General features: G+C 43.3%; 1 protein-coding gene across 1 annotated transcript in view; it reads right to left on the reverse strand.

Moving 5' to 3' along the window:
* The window catches only part of ofcc1 (orofacial cleft 1 candidate 1), a 289,619-nt gene that overhangs the window by 139,152 nt on the left and 128,894 nt on the right, over positions 1-21,573 (reverse strand). The window contains exon 13 of the mRNA XM_068032686.1: positions 9,386-9,649. Coding sequence (XP_067888787.1) covers positions 9,386-9,649 — 264 coding nt within the window. The remainder of the gene's footprint in view (positions 1-9,385; positions 9,650-21,573) is intronic.

Raw genomic sequence — 21,573 nt, forward strand, 5'->3', positions numbered from 1 at the left:
CGTCTACTGACGAGGTCAAAGGCTTTGGTGAGATCAATGAAAGCAATGTAGAGGGGCATCTGTTGTTCACGGTATTTCTCCTGTATCTGGCGAAGGGAGAACAGCATGTCAACGGTCGATCTCTCTGCACGAAAGCCACACTGTGCCTCAGGGTAGACGTACCAGAAACGTAATCCACAAAAATTTACTTATTTTATTTATTCTAAGAGACAGCTAATTTTAAAAACTCCAAACAGCAAAGAACAAAGAACAGTACAGCACAGGAACAGGCCATTCGGCCTTCCAAGCCTGCGCCGATCTTGATGCCTGTCTAAACTAAAACCTTCTGCACTTCCGGGGACCGTATCCCTCTATTCACATCCTATTCATGTATTTGTCAAGATGCCTCTTAAACATCGCTATTGTGCCTGCTTCCACCACCTCCCCGGCAGCAAGTTCCAGGCACTCACCACCCTCTGTGTAAAGAACTTGCCTTGCACATCCCCTCTAAACTTTTCCCCTCGCACCTTAAACCTATGTCCCCTAGTAACTGACTCTTCCACCCTGGGAAAAAGCTTCTGACTATCCACTCTGTCCATGCCACTCACAACTTTGTAAACCTCTATCATGTCGCCCCTCCACCTCCGTCATTCCAGTGAAAACAATCTGAGTTTATCCAACCTCAACTTTTAAAAAACTGATTAACTACTGTTATTTTTGAGTTTATGTGTGTGAATAGGGAGTTAGATTAAAATAATAAGTTATAAGGTCTTTAGACATAGGTTTATCTTCATAGTGTTTAAGATTTAGTTTTTTAAAATAAATAGTTAATTTGTTGTTGTCTAAAGATACCTGGTTTGGTCTGTTTCATTCTGGGGTTACTAGAGTGTTTAATTTGGCTGTTTTTCCAATTGGGTGTGAAAGCTTAATAATATGCTGCGATCTGTGGAGTGACGGGACTGAATTGACAGTGCGTTGCTCCCGCCGCGGCCATAACAGTATTCCCTCACACTTCTGACTTGTGCATTGTCGATGGTGGACAGACTTCGTAGAGTCAGGAAGTGAGTTGCTCACTGCAGAATTCCAAGCCTCTGACCTGCTCTTGTAGCTACAGTATTTATATGGCTGGTCCAGTTAAGTTTCTGGTCAATGATAACCCCAGTATGTTAATAATGGGAGATTCAGCGATGATAATGCCGTTGAATGTCAAGGGGAGAAGGTTAGATTGTCTGTTGTTGGTGATGGTCATTGTCTGGCACTTGTGTGGCATGAATGTTACTTGCCATTTATCAGCCCAAGCCTGAATGTTGTCCAGGTCTTGCCGCATGTGGGCAAGGGCTGATTCAGTATCTGAGGAGTCGTGTATGGTGCTGAACATCATACAGTCATCAGCAAACTATCCCCACTTCTGACATGCTGCACCACGGACACTTGACAAAATTATTGACTCAGCCATGGACAGGGGGGTGATTAATCTGTATATCAAGTATATATCCAATCTAATGCCATTGAAACACAGTCCAATTTAAAACACATTTCTCCCTATAAAGTAGCTAAGTATACAAATATCAATGGAGAACAGAACAACTGTATTAACTAGATAGCAAGCATTATAGTATGCAATGTCAATGCAAATTACTTTTGCAATTACTATTGCTGCTAGGTTGTTTTAAAACACAAGGTTAAAGGCTTGAAGCAGGGGTGCCCAACATTTTCGCATGGAGGGCCACATTATAATTTTTGTCTTACATAAGGGGCTGGTGAGATCATTTCAGAAAGATAAAGGCATTAATAATTTATCTTACTCCTAATCAAAACAACAACAAAGGTGCATTTTTGTTAAGACGTCTTAAATGAGAAGACTAATTTATTAACTTATTTTCTGGTCATTATTTTGGGCACTAATTTAGTGAGACACCTGGCATTTTTTTGCTTGCACAAGAAGTTAGTTGTTTGCCTGCACAGTTGCTGTAGCAATGCAAATGGATGCAATGGATGGATGTTAATTGTGAGGAGTCATCTTGATCACTCTCTCTCCCACGTTTCCCTCTGTGTGTCTGTCTGTCTCTCTCTCTGTCGCTCTCTCCCCCTCCATTTCTGTGTCCCCGCCTCCTCTGTATTCCCCCCCCCCCGTGTCATCCCCCCTCTATGTCTCATATGTCTCATGCTCCCTCACTCTCTGCCCCCTCTCTCTCTCCCTCTTCCCTCTCTCTCTTTCTCTGCCTCCCTCTCTCTCTGCCCCCTTTCTCTCTCTGTCTCCTCTCTCCCCCAGCCCCCTCTCTCTCTGCCCCTTCTCTTTCTGCACTCCTCTCTCACTCTCTGCTCCCCCCTCGCTTCCCCCTTCTCTCTCTCTGCCCCCTCCCGTCTCTCCATCTTTTCCTCTCTCTCCCTCGCTCTCTCTCCCTCCCTCTCTCCCTCCCTCCCTCTCTCTCTCTCCCTCCCTCCCTCTCTCCCTCCCTCCCTCTCTCTCTCTCCCTCCCTCTCTCCCTCCCTCCCTCTCTGTCCCTCTCTCTCTGTCCCTCTCTTTCTGATTGTTGCAGAGAGCGAGAACTCTCAGCTTTTGGTTAATTTTTTTTTAATTGCAGCCATCAGTTTCAGTTTCACAGCTGACAGATGCTCAAAGCTGCTTCCAATTCGGACAAATTTGCGGTTTTAGGCGGGCTTTTGAAAAAAAATGGAACCCGCCGGAAAACCCCGAACCTGTCTGAATTGGAAGCACCTGTCAGCTGTGAAACTGAAACTGACAGCTGCAATTTAAAAAAAATGAACTGGTTGAAAATAGAAGTCAACGGGAAATTTCTCACGCCTGAAATTGGCAGTCACGGACCTCAAAATTTTTACCACGGACACTGGTGTCCATGTACAGATACATTGCCGACCCCAGCTTCTGACCTTATGATGGATGGAAAGACGTTGATGAAGCAGCTGAAAATGGTTGGGCCCAGGACCCTACCCTGAGGAACTCCTGCAACAATATCCCAGGGCTGAGCTGGTTGGCCTCCAACAACCACAACCAGCTTCCTTTGTGTTAGTATTGACTCCAACCAGTAGAGAATTTTCCACTGATTCCCATTGACTTCAATTTTGCTCGGGTTCCTTGATGCCACACTTAGTCAAATGCTGCCTTGATGTCAAGGGCAATCACTCTCACCTTACCATTCCATGATTCTATGATCAAGTATTATTATGGTTGTCAGGTTTTGGGCTGAACTTTTCCAGCTCGCCACCAGTTTTGGTGGCAACCTTCAAAAATGGTGGGCTGTGCGCGCGAGAATTACTCTGCGAAGCCGCCGCGATATTTCGTGTGGCGGCTCATTTAGATGACCGGGCGGCCCGCAACCCCTCCCCCCATCCCCACTGCCCCGATGATGTGGTGTGGGCGGGCGCTCCATCACGGGCAACGGCATCTGGCGCCAACGCGTGGACACCAGCACCATTTTTAAAGGGCTTCAAGCCCTTCCAATGTATTTACATTTTTAAAGGTACAGGAAGTGTAAGTTAAAAATGAAAACCATAATAAAAGTTTCAATACCCTCTCCCACCACCGCCCCCCCACAATGATGAAACAAATTATTACTTGCCCTCCCACTCCCACAAAAAACGTACCTTGCGGTCCTGACCTTCCCCCCAACAACGTTTACAAACTTTGAACTTTACCCCTTCCCACCACCCCCTATAACCAATCTAAAAGGTTTCACCCCACTGCCCACCGCCCCACCCTGAAAACTTACCTCCTCCCCCCTCCCCACCTGAGTCCCGCACCTGCGGATCTGCGGTCGGAGATCTGAACGGGCGGGAGTCCCGACAACCAGCCACAATATGGCAGCGGGAAGGCCGCTGGGAGCAGGTCGGTAATTAATTCATTAATTAACTTATTTAAATCCTGTTCCTGTTGCCAAGCAATGGGGGGACCGCCACAGGTCTCGCCACCGCCGGTAATATGGGGCGGGGCCTTCCCGTTGTCGAGGCCCGTATACGGCCTCTCCCAGAGGCATATTCCAGGACCCCCCGCCTCGACCCCCGACGTCGGGGGCTGGTAAAATCCAGCCCTTTGTTCTGAAAAACAACTTGGAAAATAACTAGTTATTTCATCCACTTGCTGCTGGTAGATCGTGGAACAGTAAGTGAGATGCTGGTTATTGGCACAGCAGCAGTGCCCCAAGAAAGGCAAAGCGCATGCTGCATTGCAGGCACATCGAGGGGAGTTCCTGCAATCTTTGAAGATCTCCTCATTTAAGTCATCCTGTGGCACTGCCAAGGGTTTACTGACTCCCTGCCCTGGGATTCACAGAGGCCACAATGTTTGGCACAGTAGCACAAAGGAGCTGGCGTTGCATCTTAAAAGGGGTACTTGCACTTTTCAAAGCAAAGAAAGTGCAATCTCTGAAAAGCTGCTTTCAGCTCTTGCTGGAAAGATGGTAGAGGATGCTGCAAGGTCTCCAGGAGGAGAGATGATGCCTGCCTTTGCGCACATAGCCCTGGAGGTAATGCTGCAGGAGGTCAAGCACAGGAAGGGTCACACAGATGAGATGGAAGTATACCCTCTTCAGAAGACAACTGTCTGGGCTGCAGGCCAGAGTTGGCAGAGCAGGTGTATGCAACAACAACAATGACAACTTGCATTTGTTTAGCGTCTTTAACGCTATAGCATATTCAAGGTGCTTCACAGGGGAGTTATCAAGCAAAATTTGACACTGAGCCACATAAGGCTTTTGTCAGGGACAAGGGCCAGGATTTTACCGGCTCCCGGGAGGTGGGCTGAGAGGCCGTGGTGGGGGGTGGAAACCAATAAAATCACAGGGATCCGCCTCAGGTTGGGTCACCTCCCCAGTGCAGTCCTGTCACTCGGCTATTTTACCAGTGGCAGGACCGGATTAGCATAATTAAAAGCCCAATTAAAAGCCATTTTACAAGGCCTTTTCCCTGATGGCAGGGAAAACCCCCACCGCAAGGGGAGGCCGCCAGCTAAATGGAGGCGGCTTCCCTTGGCACCCTGGGAAGGGGCAGGCTCAACGGCCCAAAGAGGGGGCCGCGGGAAGGCAAGGCAGCCCCTGTGGCTCCAACAATCTCCCCAGAGGGGCTTCCCCTCCAATTCTCAACCCAATGATATTTTTATGTTTTTAAAAAATTACCTGGCACAACTCTTGAGGTCTCCTGCATACCTCAGCAGTGCCCACCTCTCCCGATGGCACTGCAGAGGCTGCAGAGCTGCTGGCCCCGATTGTGCCAGCAGCTTCACGCGCCTGCCTGTCTCCCTGAACTGGACAGCGGGCCTCTAGGCAGCCAGTTAAGAGGCCACCTGTGGTAAAATTGCAGCAAAAATTGTCAGCAAGTGCAGCCTCGGGGCCTTCTTCTTATCATGACGTCGGGGTCAGTACAGCCCACGTTTATGCAACTTGTACTCATAATTGAACCCTTCATGCCCTGATATCATGTTGGAAAATCTGTGCTGTTGGCTGCACATCAACATAAGTACAAAAAGGTTAACTTACCTTTTTGGTGGTGGCATCCTGCTGCATCTTTAAGGACTGTCAATTAGAGTGGTATAGAAGCCCAGAATAGCGCCTATGCAGCGTATGCACCCCCAGTTTATGTCAATTTTACATAAGAACATAAGAACTAGGAGCAGGAGTTGGCAATTCAGCCCCTCGAGCCTGCACCGTTCCACTGTTACCCTCGCAAAAACAGCAGCTTGCTGGATTTGCGCCATAAATACAAAGTAAACTCACCGCAAAAGGTTAGGGCTGGTAATTCACCAATTAAGGACCTTGCTAATGGCGAGATTTATGTTTCTACAATGCCACTCAATGTCAGAGGCCCAAAAAACAATTGAAATTGTGGAATCTCATTCCTATAGGGTGTTAATTGTTCCTAGATTTTTTCTGAATTTTCAATTTTACAATTTTGTCTTTTGTTTCCTGCCTCTTTTCACTCTCTCTCTCACTTTATCCAATCTTTGTTTCCCACGCCTTATTTCTCTTTCTGTATCTAATGTGAGTATAATTTACCATTTCCTTCCCCGTCGTTCCTCTGTTTCTCAGTCTTTAAATCTCATTGGTTAAGGAGATAGATTGTTGGTTCAGTTGTTTGCCAAGGTCCCCGATGCCCTGTTGACCTTACTGCACCATAATCAATTCGCACGTCGAGCAATTTTCAGGGCAAAAGTAACTTGGAACTGAAGGGTGAGGAAGCAAAACCAACTCATGCCGCTCACCATGAGATGCCCAGCTCCAGGAAATTCTGGCTTATTGTTTCTTCCCTTGAACACATTCAAGGGAACTGCTTTCCACTACTGCCCAGCAAGATGAAAATATGGCATCATTTTCATGACCCACCCTATTAAAAAGCCATAAAATCCAAGTTGTCATGATCTGCGACTTGGAGGTGTGATTCCATCCTTTGCCACTCAGCCTACCAGCTTAAATTCACATGGCTGATCTCTATTACAGTGGAATCTATACACAAGCTTTTATGGTATACAGTTCATCACTGATCAATAGAGGGTATTACACATTATGCTAATTTGATTTCTTATTATTAAAATCTTTAATCTTTATAAGATATAAACTTGATAGAGTACATATTTGTTTCAATGATAATTATCTCATTTAAACTATCTCATATGTCCTCTGAGTAATATTCATGTATTAAATATATTTGTATTGATTTGGGATTGTGACACTACTGCATTTTTTATGTGTTAACGAGGAACGAGATGGTACAATAGTTCAGAATAGTGCCCTTTTATCGCTAGAATCTGGGTTGAAATTCATCTCAGACTGATGGATTAAATAATCTTATGTGAAATGAATCTAAGTCCAGGACCAAACCCTCCCCCAACCCATAAATGACAGTTTTGCCTCATAATACTTTTAAAATTAGAATCCAAAATTAGATTAACAGACCAGGATCAAATATCAAGTGGACGTTATAGTCTTGAAGAACAGCTCGCTCTACTCAGCTCTCTGTAAATAGATTTTTCACATCTCCATCAGTCTCTTTATCACTTCCCAGCTCTCTGTCCTTTTAATTCCCATTATCTCACTTTACAAATTCTTGTTGGATTTTCAGGTTGCTTTTGCCTGATAAATGGGCATCAAGTGGGCAAAGCCAACCAGAAAAAGGATCAGGGACACATGGTGTCAGATCTGCATGTCCAAGTTCGTAATAGCAGTGCTCAAAGATGCCAGAAACACTGGCTAGAAGGACACATGCAAAAGAGGGCTGAAGTATATCATTGCCCAGGCATTCAATGCCTTAGTTTGTACACTGGAAAAGCACCATTTCTCATGTGCCCGTCCATATAAAATGGCTGTCAAGGGTTGCTGGGAACCGTGCCATTTACAGAGTTAGATTTAAAGACTTTAGGAAGATGATGAACAGGAGTATTTGAAGGCTAGTTCTTCCTTTTGTTTTGGTTGGCTTTTGAGGCCAATAGCCTTTTTGTGCCAATTGCATCGGCATTGTTATTTTTCCACCTACAATCACAACAGCAGCACAAGGGAATCCTTCTCTGCGTATGTTCTCTGGAACAATAAGAGGAAGTCTAAGACAGGGCTACTACCCAGGTTTGGGTGCATCAGAGGTGCTTTGTACACACCCACAAGTTAAATGAAAAGACTTGCATTTATATAGTGCCTTTCACAAACTCAGGATGTCCCATAGTGCTTTACAGCCAATGAAATGTAGTCATTGTTGTAACATAGGAAACACAGCAGCCAATTTGCACACAGCAAGCTGGCACAAACAGCAAAATGATGATGACCTGATAATCTTTTTTAGTGACGTTGATTGAGGGATAAATATTGGTCATAGTAGTGTCATGGGATCTTTGACATCTACCTGAGAAGGTACATGGAGCCTCGATTTAACATCTCATCCAAAAGGCAGAACCTCCAATAGTGCAGCACTCCCTCAGTACTGCCCTGGAAAATCAACCTGGACTTTGTACTCAAGTCTCTGGAGCGGAGCTTAAACCCACAGCTTGCTGACTCAGATGTCGGAGTGCTACCACTGAGCCACAACTGACATTGTGATATCCTCATAGTCACAGTTATGGACAGAAGCATATAAGATCTCAATTTGTGGAGGCTGCAAATCAGATTCACAATGCAGGCTGTGGCAGAACTGTGCTACATGACACAAGGTGGTTTGCAGATAAACTCCTTCAGAGACGTAGCACTGCCAGTGACTGTCAAGGGATTTTGACAGAGCAAGCAGGGAGAAACTGTTTCCTTTGGCAAGTGGGTCAGTAACCAGAGGTCATAGGTTTAAAATAATTGGCAAAAGAACTAGAGGGGAAATTATGAGAAGTTTGGAAGTTTGTGCTGCCTGTGTGGAGTTTGTAAGTTCTCCCTGTGTCTGCGTGGGTTTCCTCCGGGTGCTCCGGTTTCCTCCCACATGCCAAAAGACTTGCAGGTTGATAGGTAAATTGGCCATTATAAATTGCCCCTAGTATAGGTAGGTGGGAGGAAAATATAGGGACAAGTGGGGATGTGATAGGAATATAGAATTAGTGTAGGATTAGTATAAATGGGTGGTTGATGGTCGGCACAGACTCGGTGGGCCGAAGGGCCTGTTTCAGCGCTGTATCTCTAACTAACTAACTAACTAACTAAAGTTGCTTCACCCAGACAGCTGTTATGATCTGGAATGCACTACCTGAAAGGGTGGTGGCATCAGATTCCATAGGAACTTTCAAAAGGCAATGACTTGAGAACCAATTTGCAGGGTTATAGGGAACAAGCTGGGACATCGGACTAAATTGGACAGCTCTTTCAAAGAGCCGGTGCAGGCACGACTGGCCGAATGACCTCTTTCTGTGCTGTAAGATTCTATGACTCTATACCTTCTTCTGGCCTGGTGTTTAGGTGGACCATCCAATATTACAGTAGTCTGGAGTCAGTGGGATGCACAGGGTGCTTGATTTCCACTCAAAGTCCACCAGCCAAATGTTAATGAGGCATGGTCCTCAAAATGGACTTGGACTCCCAACAGGACTGTTTGCTAACTGATGGGCACGCCTTACTGGCAGTATACCCAAGGTCTGTACCAGGGAAAACCTACTCCGAGGTAGCACTAACACTCTTTAACTTTAATGCTTTAGGATCATTCTCACCTGCCACTGAGGAATGAAATTCCGTAAGCCAACCACTTATCTAAAGATGCCAATTCCGTAATAAAAACAGAAAGTGCTGGTAATACTCAGCAGATCTGTACAGAAACAGAATTAGCGTTTCAGGTGTGTGACCTTTGGAAAGTGAAGCAGTGAAAGTGAAATGTTACCACACTCTTTAAGGAATAGTGTGATGTATTGATAGTAACTGAACCAAAGGTGAAGATATTATGATTGTTACTGAATTGACACTCCATTAGAATCACAGTTACCATTTTCATCATTCGGTACCTGGAAATAGAGGTTACACAGCCAGTGATCTATATCTGATGATATAAGGTCTTCGATTTTTCTGAATTCATCTATTTTGGTGTCCCTGTGACCCCTTAAAAGAGGACATTTGTATTTTCCTTCCAAAATCTCCAACTTGCTGTTGCAGATGGGAAATGCACCCCATCCCACTGCCCAGTCAATACTGCTATTAATTCCATGGAGCAGAAAGAGTTCAAAGATTAGGGCCATTTCTGGTTGAACATCATCTTCAGAAGGTAAAACCTAGAGTGAGAGAAAAACATTACAAATTACAAATCTCCATCTTTAAGTTTATATTAACATTGTTTCCAGCACAGGCACGATGGGCCGAATGGGCTCCTTCTGTGCTGTGGCATTCTATATTTCTAAGGTGAATGAAAGTTTAGAGAACAGATCAAGGTAGAGGCTCATTTCAATGGGGCTAGTAAACCTAAATTGTGCAATTCATCTGAGGTGCAGATTTGCACTGCTTCCTATTTACAGTGAAATCATAAACACACATACAAAGAATGCGTTCACAAACAACAAAATCCCTCTCCTCTCCTCCCCACTTCCCAACATCTGGAGTTATGCCTCTCAGAGGCTGTTGCTTTGCATTTTTACTGTCTGCTCTTGATTTCTATTTCAGCAAAGGGATTCTGTCACTTGCCCTTCCATTTTCTTCCTTCTTTCATACGAACATACAAATTAGGAGCAGGGGTAGGCCACTCGGCCCCTCAAATCTGCTGCATCATTCAATGAGATCATGGCTAATCTGATTGTAACTTCAACTCCACATTCCCGCTTACACCCAACAACCTTTCACGCCCTTGATTATCAAGAATCTATCTACCTCTGTCTTAAAAATATTTAAAGACTCTGCTTCCACCACCTTTTGAGGAAGAGTTCCAAAAACTCAAGACCCTCTGAGAGAAAACATTTCTCCTCGTCTCTGTCTTAAATGGGCGACCCCTTATTTTTAAATAGTGACCCCTAGTTCTAGATTCTCCCACAAGAGTAAACATCCTTTTCACATCCACCCTGTCAAGACCCCTCAGGATCTTATATGTTTCAATCAAGTCACCTCTTACTCTCTTAAACTCCAGCGGATACAAGCTTAACCTGTCCAACCTTTCCTCATAAGACAACTCACCCATTCCAAGTATTAGTCTAGTAAACCTTCTCTGAACTGCTTCCAACACATTTACATCCTTCCTTAATAAGGAGACCAATACCATACACAGTACTCCAGGCTGTCCTCTTTGGTTCGAGGATTCGGATGATTCATTTTACCAATGTGTACACAGATACTATTAACGCCAACATCTTGCTTGGCATAACAGAAGGCACACTTGTTCAATGCAGGAAGGCAATCTTCCCCAGCTAGGCTTCTCCTGCCTTCCGGGACAACTTAGGCAAGACTGGCAAACTTGTACCCCCAGAAGAAACAACAACTTGTATTTATATAGCACCTTTAATGTAGTAAAACATCCCAAAGTGCTTCACAGGAGCATTATCAAACAAAATTTGACATGGAGCCACATAAGGAGATATCAGGACAGATTGGCCAAAAAGGTAGGTTTTAAAGAGAATGTTGAAGGAGGCAAGAGACGTAGAACCAGAGAACCATAGAAAAGTTACGACACAGAAGGAGGCCATTCAGCCCATCATGTATGCGCCGGCTAAAAAACTAGGCGCCCAATCTAATTCCATCTTCCAGCACCTGGTCCATAGCCTTGCAGGTTACAGCACTTCAGGTGCAGGTCCAGGTACCTCCAGGTACGTAGAGAAGAGCAGAGTTTAAGAGAGTGAATTTCAGAACTTTGGGCTTGGCAGCTAAAGGCATGGTTGCCAAAGGTGGAACGATTAAAATCGGGAATGCTCAAGAGGCCAGAATTGGAGGAGTGCAGATATCCTAGACAGTTGTTGGGCTGGAACGGGTTACAGAGATAGGAGGAATGGAGTGTGAAAGTCAGTCAAGTCCTGAGACTCGAAATCGAGCATTCTAATGTCTTAGCCACTGGGAGACCTTCAAACAGACTGTAGTATAAGGGTTTGAAAGGGTTAATGTTTGAGTCAGTGTGAGAAATACCTCCCACCATGATGGTGTAAGAGAGACTTGAAGGAGAAGCAGAGAAGCCGTTCAGACATGTAAAGCTGTATATAGTTAATATGCAATAAATGAGTTAATGCTAAAATTACTGAAGACTCAGTAATCTCTCCTAGCTAAACAAGCCAAATATACAAACAGTAGCAGACTAACCAAACATACAACAGACTTTTAATTCTGAAGATTGATTTCTAAATTAGCTACATTGCCTTATTCAGTATTTCAGCAGAACCCAAGATGGCAGAGTTTATTGATGTTATATGTCAAATGCTATTGTGCTCTTAAACATTGTCAATCTGATGTTTCATAAACTTCAAGACTTCAGTCTTTGTCTAAATCAATGACAGTCCAAAATCCAAGAAATAAACAAGCTACTTTAATTGTAAGTCTTCACTTTTCTTTCTTGTGGTTGAATCCAGTGAAGAGATGGAAAGAGGGAAAATTAAATGTGGCCATCATGCCTGACATCATTAACAGCAGAGTGTTTACCTTAATGTGCACATTATCAAAGCAATGACTTCATTTTGTTACCGGTAATACTGTTCAACAGAATTTTCTATAACAACATGCTGGGAGTGAAAATGTAACAGAATGTCAGTAAATGTTTGATAAATGCTCCCAGAGTATTCTTACATAAAGGAGCAACACAGACAATGAAAATAAGTGACCTGCTGTGGTGAAAACAAATACCCTTGGTGGATGTTAAAATATCAAAGCTTTCTGCTACAGGGGTATGGCGGCAGCATTTACACTGCTATGAGATACACAATGACCCAGAAATGCTGAAATGTGACTATGTCTGTATGACGCAGAGAGAGTTTAGTCCAATAATTAACAGAGTAAGTACCCTTTTAACAATGTGATAATTGTTAATGATTGCCAATCAATCTGTCTCACCCAGAAAGTGAACAATTAAAAGTGTGGAATCTCATTCCTTCCAGTTTTGAACTGTTGTTGCAGATTTTTAGAATGTTATTTTTTGAAAACCTCACTTTTCCTTCAATAAAAACAGAAAGTGCTGGAAATACTCAGCACGCCTGGCAGCATTTGTGGAGAGGGAAGCCGAGGTAACGTTTTCAGATCTGTGACCTTTCATCAGAACTGGCAAAGGGTGGAAAAGAATTATGTTTTAAGAAAGTGAAGTGGGTGGGGGGTGGTGGGGAAGAGAACAAAAGGGAAGGTATGTGATAGGGTAGAGGGCAGGAGAGATTAAAATAACAAAGATGTCCTGGGACAAACGCCAAGTGTGTGTTAATGCTTGTGGTGAAAGACAAAACATTAATCCAGAAAGAGAGTTAATAGCGGAATAATGAGCAGTTCTGTCTGCATAAAAAACAGGCACATGGTTAAAAAATAAAATAAAAAATATAAAAATATCAAAAAAAGCCAGTCAGGCTCTGAAGTTATTGAATACAATGTTCAGTCCGCAAGGCTGTAGAGTGCCAAACCGAAAGATCAGGTGCTGCTCCTCAAGCTTGCGTTGATGTTCACTGGAACAGTGGAGCAAGCCAAAAACAGAAATGTGGGCATGAGAGCAGATGGGTGGTGGTGGTGTTGAAATGGCAAGCGACCGGAAGCTTGGGGTCATGCTTTCGGACTGAGCGGAGGTGTTCTGCAAAGCGGTCACCCAATCTGCGTTTGGTCTCCCCAATATAGAGGCAACCGAATTGTGAGCAGCGAATACAGTATACTAAATTGAAAGAAGTACAAGTAAATCGCTGCTTCACCTGGAAGGAGTGTTTTGGGCCTTGGATGGTGAGGAGAGAGGAGGTAAAAGGCAAGGTATTACATCTCCTTCAATTGCATGGGAAGGTGTTGTAGGAAGGGGACAAGCTGTCGGGGTGATGGAGGAGTGGAGCAGGGTGTCGCGGAGGGAACAATCCCTTCGGAATGCTGACAGGGGAGGAGAAGGGAAGATGTATTTGGTGGTGGCATCATGCTGGAGGTGGCGAAAATGGCGGAGGATGTGGAGGCTGGTGGGGTGGAAAGTGAGGACAAGGGCAACCCTGTCGCGGTTCTGGGAGGGAGGGGAAGGGGTGAGGGCAGAAGTGCAGGAAATGGGTCGGACACGGTTGAGTGCCCGGTCAACCACAATGGGGGAATCCTCGGTTGAGGAAAAAGGAAGACAGGTCAGAAGCGCAGTTGTGGAAGGTTGCATCATCAGAACAGATGTGTCAGAGATGGAGAAACTGTGAGAATGGGATGGACTCCTTACAGGAAACAGGGTTTGAGGAAGTGTAGTCAAGGTAGCCATGGGAGTCGGTGGGCTTATAATGAATATTAGTAGACAGCCTATCCCCAGAGATGGAGACAGAGAAGTCGAGGAAGGGAAGGGAAGTGTCGGAAATAGACCATGTAAAGGTGAGTCAAGGGTGGAAATTGGAAGCAAAGTTGATGAAGTTTTCCAGTTCAGGGCGAGAGCAGGAAGAGGCACCGATACAGTCATCAGTGTACTGGAAAAAGAGGTGAAGGAGGGGTCCTGTGTAGGACTGGAAGAAGGAATGTTCGACATATCCCATAAAAAGTCAAGCATAACTAGGACCCATGCAGGTACCCACAGCAACATCTTTTACTTGGAGGAAGTGAGTGGAGTTGAAGGAGAAGTTGTTCAATGTAAGAACAAGTTCAGCCAGGTGGAGGAGAGTGGTGGTGGATGGGGACTGGTTGGGCCTCTCTTCAAGGAAGAAGCGGAAATCCCTTCGACCGTCCTGGCAGGGGATGGAGATATAGAGAGATTGGACATCCTTTCTTTTTTCTCTCTCTTAATCTAATCTTTCCTTCTCTTTATTTCTCTTTCTGTACCTAATTTGATGTTGAATTCCCCCACTCTAATTCACCCTCCTTCTCAGTTCTTCCTTGCTTCTTTCTCAATCCTTTAATCTCTTTGGTTCCAGCATTCGCTAAGGGCCCAGATGCCCTGTTGCTCTTGTTGTACCTATACCAGCTTGCGCTTCCAACAACTTACCAGGTAAAACTTTTTAAACCCTAAATGTGTTCAAGAAAGTCCAACTAAGTGGGCATGGCATGAGATGCCCCACTCCAGCAAAGTCAGGCCATTTGTATATATGTAAACTTTGTTGTTTTTAGACACATCCGGGGTGATTTTAATCTTCAATAGCTGTACGTTAATCCGATAGGGCAGATTTGCCTGCCCGTTATAGAACCCGTCTGAAATCAACAGAACATGTATCAGGCCAGTTGTATAAAGGGTGGGCGATTCACTCCAGCAGATTACTCCATTGACTGACTTTACCTTAAGTAATACCAGTAGTATACAATATGTACATGGGAACACCTCCAAGCTACCCTCCAAGTCACACACCATCCTGATTTGGAAATATAGTGCTGTTCCTTCATTGTTGCTGGATCGAAATCCTGGAACTCCCTATATAACAGCACTGTGGGAGTGCCTAAACTACACAGATGGCAGCAGTTCAAGAAGAAGCATCACCACTTTCTCAAGGACAACTAGAGATGGGCAATAAATGCCAACCTTGCTAACGACACCCAGGTCCTGAGAATGATTTTTTTTTTAATTTACTATTACCAAAAAAGGTTATTTGCTCTAGATGTCAGAAATGCCCTGGCATAGTTACTGTACATTCTAAAGTGTGCATCAGAGCAGACATTGATATATTAAGGGAAAACTTCTGAAAAGTGTTGGACTCATCACACTGTGGGAATAAATATCTGAGGAGATATTAATCAGGTTCTGATCGTGCAGTTTTCCTAATGTTCTTCCCGGGGAGGGACAGTGGGCCTAACAAATAACAACAAGGAAATGAACTGTATTATTCATATCCATCTATCTAAAGGCATTATACAACTGCTGGACTATAAATCAAATATAAAAATATGCTCATATACTAATAGTTTTTTTTAAAATTACCAATTTGTAAACCAACAAGACTTTTTTTCTTGTTCGGATATATTACAGTCTGTCTCCAGTACTTTTATGGTATCTGTGACTGGGAAAGCATGTGAGGCAGTGTTGAGAAGAAATGACATTACATATTTCACTGCATTTGTATTTCATTTTATTCATAATAAAAAAATACCGTGCCCTTATAATAATGAATAATAGGTCATGAGTGATTTATAGACAAGGATTAAATGTCAAGTTTGAAAAGTTGCTGTTTAAATCATGGTGGACCCCCTAGGGTGAATCACATGCAGTATATGAATACAATCTGATCCTCTGCATTTGTTTAGACCCCATATATAAATATAAAATAACTTAAATTATTGGATATTTCTTTTCTAAATGTAGCAGTACTTATAACTGCAACCACCAAAGTACAAACTCACTTAGTCCTAAATTAAACATAGGGATCGAGAAGTCCAAAACATGAACTTGGAAGTTACATGTTGCCATTATAAAAATTACATTACGTAGAATTTATAGCATCAAAACAACGCATTCGGCCCAACCTATCTGTGCTGGTGTTTATGCCCCTTCCCATATTACTTCATCTGACCCTATCATCATATCCTATTATTTCTTTCTCCCTCATGTACTGATCCTTAATGAATCAAATATTGTATAAAACTTCTTAAAACAACAATCTCGTACAAATATGTTAGGTGTTCATTTGATGGTATCACTCAGTGTGATTTCCAGACGAGCATTTAACATTTGTTTGAAGCCATTAAGTAAACCATTGCTGACATTTATGTAATACATGAGAATTATCTTCATACATTGGACACAAAACACATAAGCTTTTCAGATATGTTAATACAACATTGTAAAATGCTGCAGTACAGTTTTATAGGAAAATAAAAAGAACTCAACTGGCAAGGTGCTTCTCTACACTTGAACACAATGTCCCTTGAATTGCTTGAGTGGCAGACAGAACAGGATTTCTCCGACTCCTTGGGGGCTGCTCAAGGGTCCCACCGAGTGATGGTCAGCAGCTGCCCACAGTTTTAATGTGGAGTGCCACAATACGGTAAGAAAAAAATTGAAAGCTTACCTTTTGGCTGGCAGCCTCTGACCATCACCTTGAGGATCACTGGTTAGGTTGCTAAGCACCTGAGAAATTGATCCATCTTCCATCCTCCATAAACTTTGGCTCATCCAAAATTCTGCTGCACCAAGTCCTGTTCACCCATCACCCCTGTGTTTGCTGACCTACATTGGCTCCCATTCTGGCAACGCCTCCATTTTAAAATTCTCACTCTTGTTTTCAAATCCCTCCATGGCCTTGCCCCTCCCTATCACTGTAATTCCCTCCAGCCCTGCATTATCCAAGATATCTGCACTCCTCTGGCTTCTTGCACATCCCTAATTTTATTAACTCCAGCATTGGCAGCCGTGTCTTCAGCGGTCTAGACGCTAAGCTCTGGAATTCCTTCTCTAAGCCTCTTCGCCTCTCTACCTCTCCTCCTTCAAGAAGCTTCTTAAAACCTACCTCTTTGGCCAACCATTTAGTCAACTGTCCTACTATTTCCTTATGTGGCTCAGTGTCAAATTTTGTTTGATAATGCTCCTGTGAAACACATTGGGACAGTTTGCTGCATTAAAGGCACTATACAAATGGAAGATGTTGTTGTTGGTGGTGTGCCTGACATGCTGCAACCATTCACAGACCAATTTGGCAAACGTGCCCATAACAGGCCCCCGATTTGCATATGCAGTAGGCTCAATGCCAGTTTCAACTGCATGCCCTGGATGCCTACTGAGCAAGCCAAACTAAGATGGTGGGCGGAACACGTCTGGCGTAGAATGAGTGTGCCCAGGACACATGCCATATTGGACCAACAGGTGCCAATTTTATGCCTGTAAAACCCAATTTCTAGGCCAGGAGTTTACAATTTTTCAACAGGAGGCATTTTCATCAATGTATTTACAATTTCACAGCAGGGAGCAACAAGAAATCTTGTCCCAGTGATTAGCTGGTAGTGGATCATTGGTACCAATATATTGACAGGGTTTGATCTGCTTTCAGTTTTATGGTAGATCCATAAGTATTAAACCCAGCCATCCAATCCAGCCCATGTCACAATGGTATCCATGAACTAACTTAATAATTTTCCATCTTTGCAAATCAGGTTACCATTCTCCCTGTTGCCAGTAAAGTCTTGAAAAAAAATGAGTTAAAGAAAAGGCAAGGGAACTACAACTTGGAGATGCAGAGACAGATATTTGCTAAGATCAAAGGGCTGAGCACAAAGGAGAGAGGCTATTCAGCCCATCTAAGTTACCTAACCCTAAAATCCCCCATTACAGCATTTAACTACTCCTTGAATTAATCTGCTGCTGGATAAAGTTGTCAAGAAATATATTCCACAATAGCCTTCACCTCAATGATCTGTATGAAAAATACATATCCTACGAGCAGATTCATGCTGCTTTTGTGATGTGATATCCAAGTTCAACGTGGACTAAATACCACCAATAAGAATTTGCCATCATTCTGTCTTCAAATTATTCGAATCTCATCATGATAACTGAAAATATTATCACCAACTACTACTATGTATAGATGCTTTAAATTAGTGATCAATACACCAATTTGCATTTACAAAGTGCCTTTAACATTGCAAAACCTCCCAAAGTGCTTCACAAGATAATTATATTTATAAATATATATATTATATTCTCGCATTATATATGACACCAAGCCACACAAGGGGATAGTAGGGCAGCTACCCAAACGCTTCATCAAAGAGGTAGGTTTTAAGAAGCATGTTAAAGGAGGAAAGAGAGGTAGAGAGGCAGAGAGGGTTAGGGAGGGAATTTCAGTGCTTAGGGTCTAGGCAACTTGAAGCACGGCTGCCAATGTCAGGGCAAAGGAAACCAGATGCACGAGAGGCCAGAATTGGAGAAGCGCAGAGATCTCGAAGGATTATAGGGCCGGAGGAGGTTAGAGGTAGCAACGAGCAAGGCCATGAAGGGGTTTGATATCAAGGATGAGAATTTTAAAATTGAGACATTGCTGGATCGAGAGCCAATATAGGACAGTAAATAGAGGGATATGGGTGAACAGCACTTGGTGCGAGTTAGGATATGGGGAGCAGAGTTTTGGATGAGCTCATGTTTACAGAGGGTGGAAGCTGAATCAGTTTCTCAGCTGCTCAGCAACATGTCACTTTCTACTCTTTTTCTCTTGTTTTTGCATTTCTCTTTCCATCGTCACAGACTGGACGTGGCATTTGTGAAGTGATGTATGGTTGCCTTTAAGAGTGATGTCCCTTTAAGATCTTAGTATGCTAATGAGCTAAGTACCAGGATGTAGTCATGTGACTGCAAGCCAGTGTCACTCTGCAACTGAAACACCCAGAGTAAGGTTCTTTAAATAGTTTGCTCTGTACTGTACATAATAGTTCAGCTGTAATAAACCTGTTTGAGTGCGTCAACCAACTGGACTCCACACATCTCACTTATGTTGCATCAGACAACATAAAGAACTCATTACATGAAGTGTTTTCTCTTTTATCCTTTTCACTCAGGTCTATCACTTTAATAGAGAGCTTTCGCAGCTGGAGTAATCCAATACCACAGTATTTTCTTGCTTCTCTCATTCCTCAATGACAGGAAGTAAGAGAAACACTAGAAATTACTGGAATGTGAAGGTCTGATATCACATGATCCTGTGATACGAGTGAGTGAGATTACAGTAGCAAGTGAGGCTCCCCCCAAATGATTTGGGAAACCTGCCACTGAAGTGATCGTTTTAATGACCTCAAAATTAATCTAGAACAAATATTGAAGAAATGCAGATCGTTCACAAGTGTGCTGTTAATCCTACGTTACTGGTAAACTAGCTGCCAGCACTAAAACACATTTTGGGGCAATTCTAACCTAGCTCATCGAATGATGATTGGGCATTTGGAATCAAACAAATAATTGACATGGGACACCCACCAACCTCTAAAAACAAGTATATAAACATGTGCTCGGGAGAGAAATAGTCTGTTTTCTTTGGACAGGAGAGTTTCCTGAAGTGGAGTCTATGCTGGCTTCTGCCTAACACTTTGGTTAGCTCAAGAAAACTGGGGACCCGATGACCGAAGGGACCATCAACACCTCGCCTGCCTCATCCACCATTGAGACTGGCCCCATCGTTCTGCCCCACAGCACGATGTGGGATTGGTAAACCATTCAACCTGTTACGGATCGTGTGTCTTTTCTGTCTATTTAGCTTATGCATCAGCATATTCAAACTGCTGCTTCTTAATTAACTACTTTAAAACCAGCTATGATTTTGACCCCCTTTTTGGATAATCTGTGACTCCTGAACCAAATTTTACAGTATATACTGCTGACATGGTGCACCAGTGATGGAGGGAGTAAATGTTTAAGGTAGTGAATGAGGTGCCCATCAAGCGAGCTACTTTGTCCTAGATGGCGTTGAGCTTCTTGAGTGTTGTTGGAGCTGTACTCATCCAGGCAAGTGGAGAGTGTTCCATCGCACTCCTGACTTGTGCCTTGGTGGGCAGGCTTTGGGGAGTCAGGAGGTAATTTACTCACCACAGGATTCCCAGCCTCTGACCTGCTCTTGTAGCCACAGTATTGATGTGGCTGGTCCAGTTAAGTTTCCAGTCAATGGTAACCCCTCCAGGATGTTGACTGTGGGGGGAGCTCAGCGATGGTAGCATTAGATAAAATTAGAAATATTGAGTGGAAAAAACACTAAATTCAATGAAGCCAAAAGGTTTATAGCACTAAATTCAGAAAAAATAAGCACCAAAAAGTGGAATTTATCGATTGTTTGGGGACTCAACACAGGAAATGATTCACGCTGTTTGCCATAAGAAACAAGTTTGATCAGTTCCACCCTCTGACAAGCAGCAACAATTCAATAAAGTTGCATATTCAAACTGACAGGAAAAACATCCAACCTGACATCATTTCAAATATATTTGCAATAGTGAATTAATTAAATATTCCATTTTTGATTACATTAATAATATTACTCTGGAGCTTGTTTTCAGGATGTGGTTAAAACAATTAAAATGCCTGTGTTTAATTAAAACCCCACTAAATTATTTCAGCATGCACAGCAGGCCATTATCAGAAACTGAACTAAACATATGTGATGGTTAACACGTTACCGGAAACACTGACTACATCCCCTGCAACAGCCACCAAATGTTCAGCAACAATGCTGTGTAGTACACAACACATCATTAAAACCTTCCATGTTTTCCAGGGGAATGTGCACCCCCCACCACGCAATTGATCAACCCACCTCAAGATCACAACTTTAGCTGATTACACAATAGGTCTGGCTTATCTCAAATGTCAAACAATAGAATCATACAACATAGGAGGCCATTCAGTCCATCGTGCCCATGCCAGCTCTATGAAAGAGTTTCTAATTAGCCCCACTCCCCTCCATTTTCCTCATATCCCTGCAAAATTTTCCTATTCAACTATACATTCACTTCCCTTCTGGAATTTATGGTTGAATCTGCTTCCACCAACCTTTCACGCACTGCATTCCAGATTGCAACAGCTTGCTCCGCAAAAATATTTCTCCTCATCGCTCCTCTGGTTCTTTTGCCAATTACCTGAAATATGACTCCTCTGGTTACTGACCATCCTGCCAGTTGAAACAGTTTCTCTCTATCTACCCTATCCAGACCCTTCATAATTTTAAGCACCTTGATGAAATCTCCTCTTAACCTACTCTGCTCTAAGCAGAAGAATCCCATCTTTTCTAGTCTCTCCCCATAACTGAAGTCCCTCATCCCTAGTACCAATCTGGTAAATCTCTTCTGTACACTGTCCAAGGTGTAACACACTTCCTAAAGTGTGGTGCCCAGAATCGGACACAATACTCCAGCCAGAGTCTAAGCTGTGCGTTTGTACCCTCTGCCTCCAAAGCTAATGATCCTGTATTCTTCTTTAACAACGTTATCAATGTGTCCTGCCACCTTCAAAGATTTCTGTATGCAAACCCCCTGGTCTCTCTGTTCCTGTACCCCATTTAATATTATACCATTCAGTCTATATTGCCTCTCCTCATTCTTCCTCCCAAAATATATCACTTCACACTTCACAATTTAGCTGAAATTTCTCACCTGAAACTCGATCTTGAGTACGCTCAGACACAGATCATGGAGAAAA

This window comes from Heterodontus francisci, chromosome 5 (assembly GCF_036365525.1).
Source record: "Heterodontus francisci isolate sHetFra1 chromosome 5, sHetFra1.hap1, whole genome shotgun sequence".
NCBI classification, from domain to species: Eukaryota; Metazoa; Chordata; class Chondrichthyes; order Heterodontiformes; family Heterodontidae; genus Heterodontus; species Heterodontus francisci.